The sequence below is a fragment of the Limulus polyphemus genome, unplaced genomic scaffold (assembly GCF_000517525.1).
Source record: "Limulus polyphemus unplaced genomic scaffold, Limulus_polyphemus-2.1.2 Scaffold996, whole genome shotgun sequence".
NCBI classification, from domain to species: domain Eukaryota; kingdom Metazoa; phylum Arthropoda; class Merostomata; order Xiphosura; family Limulidae; genus Limulus; species Limulus polyphemus.
The window spans coordinates 3,138-12,550 of record NW_013666606.1 but is presented as its reverse complement, the minus strand read 5'-3'; the positions used below and the strand labels follow the sequence as shown (position 1 = coordinate 12,550).

Here is a 9,413-nt window from a genome sequence, read left to right as displayed (position 1 = left end):
CGCTCTCTACAAATGCAAAACACATACTAGCTCGAAACAGAATCGTAAATTACCCGAAACTCACCGTGAATACTGTTTGCTTAACCATCCCCTGGCTTTTCTCTGCCAGGCTTATATACTAACAAAGATGCGTCTCTCGATCACACTCAAGCTTTCTCGATAATTTGAGAAATTCAGTCACGCATGCTCTCAGTGTCACGTGACTTCCGCTGTCGTAACAGTATGATTAAAATGTAATACGAGTTTTTACAAAATTTAATTAGACTTTGTAAAAATATATACCAAAGATATCATCTGGAAACCCATATATTTAAACAATGTATTTAGATATATATAAGACAAAAATACAAAAAAAGTTTTGTTTAGCTGTATTCTGCAATGTATAACAACTTATACAGATTAAAACATTTTACTGTAAAATTTAATAACAAATGTAAAACAGCAAACATTCTTTCTTAATAATAAATCTATAACAACTTACATTAATAAACATTTTACTCTAAAAGTAATGATGGAAAATATAACAAACACAAACTAATGTCAGGAATAACATTACTGTTCATTAGAATATCTTTAGGATATTCACTTTAAATCGTTGTCCCACATTAACAAGTTCTAGATTTGGTTCATATTTGAATTCTAAGGTTGAGTTTATACTTCCTAGTCCAGTATGACAATTCTTCTGATAAGAATAACCAACAGATGTTGTTCTTCCTACTTGACAACCATCCATACACAATGGCTCTCCTCCCCAAGGCCAGGGGTTTTCTTCTGTATTTATATTTATTGTGAAATGGATTAGAAATTCTTTGTTTTCTTTACTTTCCATGGCTGACATAATAGCATTCTTTCCAAAATAATTTTTTTCCTAAGCAAAGTGGAATAGTGAAATGATTATTAATTACAATTTCATATTACAACAGCTCACAGTTTTCAACTAAGTAAGAACATTAAATATGTTGTAATATTAAAAAAAATTCACTTATCAAGTATAGAAGTTACGTACAGGTATGCACGGGCTCATAGATTCAAGAGGAAAGAACCTAGAAACCTGAACTTTAGCACCGATACTAAGTGGACTCTGAGGATGTGCACCTGGGTATTATTACTTACGTACATGCATACATGTGCATCTTTTTATGCAACAAATCATCTAGAAAAAGGATGTGGCTACCACAGGTCCAAGAGAAAAGAACCTAGAAACATAAATTTTTGCATCCATATTAAGTGGACCCTCAGGGTGTGTACCTGGGTATCATTACTTATCTTATCCACGTGCGTGTGCGCATCTTTTTAATGAGGTAAGTTAGCTACCACACAGAAAAGTAGTAGTTCCTTATACAACAACTTTTAAAATATAGAAAAGCTCGTGCATTCTGGTAACAATGCATTCCAATAATGATTTTTATGTCATGTCACTTAGCAAAAAAGTATATATGTTATACTTTTATGGTAAAATGGGTTCATAATACACCCACTGTCTACCTAATAACCTGAGCGAAACCAGGTACTTTTGCTAGTATATATATATATAAAAGAAATTAAATGACAAACTGGATCAGGCATAAATATTTAGTATACTTACATGACTTTATACTAACTCACATATAGTTCTTCAGTGTATAAAAAATACACAGCTTGAGTGATGAAAACAACAATACTAAGTAGTGTATGTGCAAATTAAAACAAAAGATTCCTTTCATGTCAGTTACAGTATGTATCAGAGTACATAAAAAACTCCTTACACAAGACAGTGCAGAAATGTCTCCTAGAAATGGTATTTTCCCTATGCCATATTCATATCCCCAAGCAGGGATTCCTTCCTCAACTCTCAACCAATCAAGTACTTGGGTTCCAACCTCTGCCACTCTCATTTTACTCCCAGCATCCAATAAGACCTGTCTCACACCTATAACAAACTAAAGGCATATTATTGTGTAGAAAATCTATCTTGTTACATGAAAATATAAGAACAAAAAATATGATAGGGTGCAAATGTATTAAAACAGCACATCAATTGTCATTTAATGAGCTTTACATACAATATCTCATTGATTTACCATAGAAATTATGTTGACATTCTTTCGAATTAACATTACTAAAAAATTAATACAAAAATGATATCTAACTTTCTTTAATGCTAATATTTATTATGGCCATATTTGGCATTAATAACAGCTTGTCATTTAGTGGCATTGTGTTTAACTATTTTCTCAAAGTCTCTGATGTAATTTGATTCCACTTTTCTTGAAGTTGTGTCCAGGGGCTTTCTTTAGAACAGTTGGTACTTTTGTTAAACATGGAGTCTGGCAAATCCCAGTTTCTTTCTATGGGGTTAAGGTCTAGATTTTATAGAAGCCATTCCATCACTGTAGATTTCCTAAGATTTCTTTTTTTTTTGCCAAATAAGCTCACAAGTGCCTTTGAGATCATTATCTTCTTGAAATATCAAATTTTGCCCAATCAGCTTCTTTCTAGAGGGTATAGCATGATGGACTAATATATATTTAGTATTTATACTGATCCATGGCTCCATTAATTTTGTAAACATTATCACCATCAGTCATAGATATTGCACCCCAAACCCTCACAAAGCCTCCTGCATGCTTGTCTATTGGCACAAAGCACTCCTCTTTCAACCTCTCATTGACTCTTTGACAAATGTATACATGCTAGTTGGAACCAAATAGTTCAAATTTAAACCTTGTGCTACTGTTCTAAAGCCCAAGATACATGTTCTAGGATGTTACAAGACTGAGTTTCCTTTTATTTTCCCGATATGTACTTCACAGTAAATCACGAACAGCTGTGGTGTTTTGCAACTTTACTTAAACTCCAACCAATATTATGTAAAGATTTGACTCTATTTCTGTCAGAGGTTGTTAAATCTCTCTGTTTTAGCATCTAAATGGGAACACCATACTATATTAGCTGTATTGTAGATTGTCAATGTTTTCTATTCCTTATAAACTTATAGTCAAATTAGTACATACTTACCTACACCTCTACAAAAGATATTTTCCTAGACAGAAAATATATTTCCCGATAGGTACTTGCCGCCTCTCACATGTATAGCTATACTCGTTCAGTGCTGCCTTCTATATGCAAAAATTTTTCGCATGCCACAAACCTTGAACTTCCATGTACCTCATGATCAATGTGGTTCAACTGCATCTCGCATGTAAATCATCATGTTGCAATCCTCCACCAATAGGAGTGTGACACTTTCCTGATGCATGTGACTCCCTCTATTCGATTCTACTGAACTAATCACTTCGAGATTAGAAAGAAAAGAAAAGCACCAATTTTCAGTGTGGAAGAAGGATGAGAAGTACCCATCATAAATATATTTTCAGTATAGGAAAATAATAACTTCCGATATGGTATATTACTTCTTCTCGCATGTATAGCTAGAATACCATATTGAGTAGGTGGAGGAACCAGTGCAAGGAAGAGAAAATAAGTATCATTTGAAAGTGCCTGAATGACACCCACGACGTGTGATCTTCACTGGGAGAGGAACACACTTAGAAAACTGCACCACATCTGTATAAGTTATATTCTGTGCTCAGTGTGTAGATAGATGTTACATACATGGGCAAAAAGTGGAATGAGCACAACTAAAAAGGGAGAGACAACTGGTTGGGTTGGAATCCAAATCACAGTATATCGGAAACTCAGTCCCATAGAAAAAAGACTGTAGAAGAACTGTATACAGACAGGAATGTGGGGAAAGCTAAAATGAAAGTACTCCAAGGTGTAGACATGGCCAGTCAACTCCAGTCCAAAACCAAGCGGTATCAGAAATAGAACCTCCAAGGTTACAAATCCTGTTACAAATCCACAACCAACCAAACATCTGAATGATGGTAGGAATGTGGTAGGTAACATCAAACTTAAACTCAATCAGACTGATACTCCACTGCACAACATCAGTCTTAGGCAGTGAAAATCCCTGAGATGGAGCAAGAGATGCCCTGTTCAACATCATCCTCCAGATAGGACCTCATAGAAGCCAGATTGCAATGCTACCCTCTGGGTCCCACCATACATAAGTGGATTGCCTCTAGAAATATATATATCAACCTCACTTTCCAGATTATACTGCACAGAAGCTGGGTGTAACATCTACCTTTAGGATCCACTGTACAGAGGTGGAGATCCAGAGGCAAAGTTAGTGAGGAAGAAGTAACATAGGTGTGAGGATTTAAGTTGATTAGTCCAGCTCTAATCCAAAACCACTCACTGGAAACTGACATTTATGTGATGGTAGGATGAGGGATCCCAGTAAGAAGGAGGGAACCTCAATGTTATAGATTTTCTCTAAAGCATCATCATCCTCCAGATGGGACTGCGCAAAGGCTGGAGTGCAATAGCAACCTCCAGTCCCACCACACAGAAGTGGACTCCATCCATAAAATATGAGCAATCTCACCTTCCAAACAGATCTGCACAGAAGCCGAGTGCATCACTAACTTCTGGGACCCACTGCATGGAGGTGGAACGTATTTATTTGGAGACATGTGCAACATCATCCTCCAGATAGGACTGCACAGAAGTTGGAGTGCAATATCTCTTAAACTGTGAAGAAGCTGAAATTGAGAAAAACAAAATAATAAACAAAGGTAAGTTATTGTGGCGAAATGCTACAGAAAAAACTAACTGTAGCAAAGGAATAAATCAAGCAAATCACTACTTCACAAATAAAATGAAGTGAACGCATGAAAAAGAGCACAATTGAAAAAACGTCTGCAATCAATCACTGCCTAACGAGAAGTGATAGTTCGGTAGAATTGAATGGAGGGAGCAACATGCATCAGGAGGGTGTGCCACACTACTGAAGGAAGGTTGTTGCATGATGATCTACATAGGAGATGCAGTTGAACAACACTGATTGTGGGGTACCTGAGAGTTCTAGGCTTGTGGCATGCGAAACAATTTTTGCAAAAAAGGGCAGCAATGAACGAGAATAGCAATGTGACAGGAGGTAATGTATCATATTCCAACATTAATTTTAGAAAAAGACTGTCCTTTTCAATATATATTAGGTTCCTAAGAAAAATAAGAATATAACATTAACAGTGTTTAGGGTAATTAAATTTTAGTATAACTTTTCTTTCAGCTACTAAAAGATTAATGTCTGATACATAACAATAAAGAAATCCACCAAAGCATGTTCAAAATTTATTAATTTAGTTTAATTTCTTTAAAACAGAAAATTGACGGACAAGAATGAAGTATAAATGTAGCAATGATCATTAGTTAGTAATACACAACTCATTTTTTATGTAATAGTTAACTTTTAAAAATAATTTCTTTATTAGTAGTAACAACAATACTTACTGGTGATTCAATACAAAGCAAGACACTTTCCAGAGGCATTGAATGACTTTGCAGAGTTAATATATCTGATGCATAACCAATTTCTGATCTCTAAAAGTAATTTAAAGTGATTTATAAGCAAAATAATATTTGAAATAATAACAAGTAATGAATAAAAACAAGTTTCTAACAGTTTCATATATATGATTGTGTTAGTTTAACATCTCATTACCTATTAATGAAATGTTAATATAACTATTCAGACAATAAGGTCCAACACAAAAAGCATCATATATAAAACTAGGGTACAAATTACACTAATGAAAAGGTTAAATGTACCTTAGTAAAAAGGCATCTGCACAACGCTATAAGGATGTGCACTAACATTTTAAATGCCACCTGGGCACAGTCACCAAATATTTTTAGATGTCAGAAGAGATTTTTATGGTAAAAACAAAAATCATCAGCTCAAAATTATAACCATGTCCATTTATTTTTTCCTCTTCAAATAAATTACCATTCACGATAAATGCTGAGTGTTATCACAGTCAATGTTATGTCTGTGGTTCCACTAAAAGACTGAATCTTAGAGTTTAGTAGTCTAAACGTAGATTGAGAAACCTAGATTTCATTCTTGGCATTTGTGAGCATAAGTATGAAATTGTGGCCATGTTTTAACATGTTATGATTTATTTTAAATCTAGTCCAAAATCTAGTATTTGGATTGGATGAATTTATTGAACTATAAACTAAAGAGAAGTTGTGCTTCCAATGTAGCAATAGTACTGATAATAAACAAACATTATATGCCTTCAACCTACAACTTTCAAGTCTCATTGAATATCGCTACGATCTGTCTTGACCTTCTAATTAGCCTTAAGACACCTGCAATGTTTTATTGCTGCTAATGTTAGTCTAGGTTATTGACTTGAGCTCTTATATCTGCTCTTAGTGTTTGAAATGCTTTTTTTTTGTTACAAACATGAAACTTGTAAAAAGAGGTTAAATCTGATAGATCACATATCTCTACTGCTATGCGAGTCCTAAGTCTTCAGATACCTTTCTTGCTAAGGTATATTTTACTATTCCCACGAGGTAGTTTTTACCCTTTTTTAACCACCTTTTATGTGCATTAGTTTTGTTTTGGTATTGTTGTCTGAATAGTTGCCTCGTATATATTTTGTCTGACTGGTTGTAATATACTAGGTCATGAAGAAATTCGTGTCACTTATTTTTTGATGAAAAAACCCAAACAACTTATATATCAAAAAAACATTTATTAAATGAAATAGTCTCCATTCTTATCGATGATGCTTTTCCATCTTACAATCAGGTTGTTAATGCCCTGATTTAAGAAATCACTTGGCTTTGAAGCAAAAAACATGTCGATGTCTTCTTTAACACTTTCCACATTTGCATATGTTTTCCCATTAAGATGGTGTTGCAGTGAACGAAAACATGGTAATCTGATGGTGCCATATCTGGAGAATATGATGGGTGGGGGAGAACTTCCCAACCCAACTCCATAATCTTGTGTTGCATCAAACGTGCCACATGAGGATGTGCATTGTCATGGAGAAGAAAAACACCTTTCTGATTGACAAGTAAAGGGCGTTTCTGATGAAGGGCTTGATTTAAACGTTCCAGTTGCTAACTATAGATCTCTGCATTGACAGTTCACTGTGGATTGAAGAGTTTGCAAATTTCGTTCAGGTGTCTTAAGCCTTAAAAACTGTGATGGCATGGGCAAACGTGTTGGAATTGATATTGATGCTCTGAAGATGCTTGTTGAGTCTAACCCAAGGCAAAAAACTCATGAAATGGCCCTGAAATTGCATGTCTCTCATGAAACAATATGTAAATATCTAAGAAATATGGGAAAACTCCATAAAGAAAAAGTTTTTGGGTGCCTCCTGAACTCTCCGATGATCATCGTTTCCAACATGTGAACATTGTTTCGTCTCTTCTGGCGCATAATGCCCATGAAGCATTTTTGGACAGAATTATCACCATTGATGAAAAATGGATTCTCTATGCACATATTAAAGGCAAAAAACAATGGCTCAGTCCTAGACAAAAATCACGTCCGACCCAAAAACTTGGACTCCATCCGCAAAAAGTGATGCTTTGCATGTGGTGGGACATCAAAGGAGTAATTCATTTCTGAGACTTACAAACGTTCAAAACATTTCTATAAACTTTTTTGATATTCCTTGTGGCTACAGATGCTTCGTTTCCTTTCTTGTATTCAAGCAGCATTATATGCCGAATGTGTGTTTCATCATGTGCCATCACTATAAGGGATTATAGTATACTAAACTTTACACATTGTATAGGCTACACTAACGTGACGTTTAGGCAGTTCATTTAACTATTATATGTGATGTACGTTTTATGGGGGTGGTTAATGAAAGTGTTCCAAAACATGACATGAACTTCTTGATGACCTAATATATATACACAAGCTCAAATTAACTTACTAGATTTCAGTAATGATCTGATTATCTTTTCGTATCAATCACATAGGAAAACAAGAAAAGCAAGTGAAATGCAAGTAATCTAACTCAAAAAATATTTCTCAAAACTTTGTACCTGGGTTAAACCACAGTGCATATTCTTTAAAAGGCTTGGTATAATTGTGAAAAATTTTATTGAATGATGATTTCCTAAATAACTAAAAGGAAGCACAGAAAATGTATTAATTTACATTAAATAGTAACATTTACAACCACAATCAGTGGACTATAAGGATAAATACACTTCTAATGAAGGTGATGGTGAGAAAAGAATAATCAAAAAACCAAACTTATTTTGAACATGAAAGATGAAACTTTCAAATAATAAAATCTTGGAGGAGTATTATAAAAAGTTAACAAGTAAGCACTTTACTCAGTTTGGAAATATCTGACAGTAGAAGATTATACTATGGAAACCAGTGTAAAAATATGAAAGATAAACATTTTATATAAAATTGAAGAGTACTTATCTTAACTAAAAGATAAAAGAATCAACTAGTAGTACTTGTTTTTATTTTGTTGAAACTGAAAATATTTACCAATATAACACTTGTCTACTTTAATTCAGGATCCTGACTCTCTAAAGCACTAAGAATAAATTTATTTTCTTGTTTTTCTCAATCAGTAAATATAAATAAAATACTGATGCATATCAAGCCTAATTTTTCAAATGAGCATATAACTTGATATACGATGGTATTTTACAAGATTAAATAATACTTCAAGCAACTTCACTTGCCCAGTAAAACAGATCTGGCACCAGATATGTTGCCCATTTACTTTCAAGGTTACCCTAAAGGTATTCTTTTACGTTAAACATAATCTATGAAACAAATACATCCAAAACATCATGCATGTTTATGACTTACTTTATATTCATTCTTTCCTGGATACTCTGCTTCCAGTAGAGAGAAAACATCCTTTACATGAGAACCAACCACTCCCAGGAAAGTATAAGATGATGTTAGATTTGTTAGAGATACTCCTTTCACCTTCTGCTTGTTTAGCCAAAACCTTACATATGTTTCAGCAGACAGAGGACAGAGCATCAAGAAGCTATAAAAGAGAGAACAAAAAAAATCACCACATATATGTAGCTTAACTTTTAAATAATTTCCTACATAGGTTCTTACAATTACTTTAAATATAAGACAGGTCTGATATAGTAAATATAGTACTACTAGCTGTGGTACCCGTCTGTTGGATGGGTGAAACAAAAACTCACTTGCAACAAAAGATACAAAATTGTGCTTTTACTTATTTTTTCTTAACATAATAAACATTAAAAGCTCAATAGAAATACATAAAAGTACCAATACTGAGAAAAAATGTCATACTGTATTCAAGAATTCTAACAATATGAAATTAGATAGGGGTGACCCCCATGACCTTCCTCATGTCATCCTGTATCATGTTGTGATGATTTGGTAGTTTTTTTTCCAAAAACAGATATGAAATTAGATTGGGGAGGGTCCAAACCTTCCTCATATTATCTTGTGTCAAGTTTGGTACTGAATGATCAAGAAATGTGGAAACACATAAGGAACAGATACACACACGCACACATGTTGATGT

General features: G+C 34.0%; 1 protein-coding gene across 1 annotated transcript; it reads right to left on the bottom strand.

Moving 5' to 3' along the window:
• Positions 1–352: 352 nt before the first annotated feature.
• LOC106461602 (pyruvate dehydrogenase phosphatase regulatory subunit, mitochondrial-like) lies at positions 353–8,923 on the bottom strand. The gene is made up of 4 exons (XM_013921443.2): positions 8,708–8,923; positions 5,344–5,433; positions 1,746–1,919; positions 353–868 (listed from the first exon to the last, which is right to left on the bottom strand). The coding sequence occupies exons 1-4, from the start codon at positions 8,885–8,887 to the stop codon at positions 563–565; spliced, it is 750 nt and encodes a 249-aa protein (XP_013776897.1). The 5' UTR covers positions 8,888–8,923; the 3' UTR covers positions 353–562.
• Positions 8,924–9,413: the final 490 nt, after the last annotated feature.

Excerpts from the sequence above, each read along its gene's own strand:
- LOC106461602 (XM_013921443.2), bottom strand. The coding sequence starts at position 8,887 with ATGCTCTGTCCTCTGTCTGCTGAAACATATGTAAGGTTTTGGCTAAAC. Across the intron at positions 5,434-8,707 it reads CAGGAAAGAATGAATATAAA|AGATCAGAAATTGGTTATGC; the intron begins GTAAGTCATAAA and ends AATTACTTTTAG. Across the intron at positions 869-1,745 it reads ACATTTCTGCACTGTCTTGT|GAAAAAAATTATTTTGGAAA; the intron begins GTAAGGAGTTTT and ends CACTTTGCTTAG.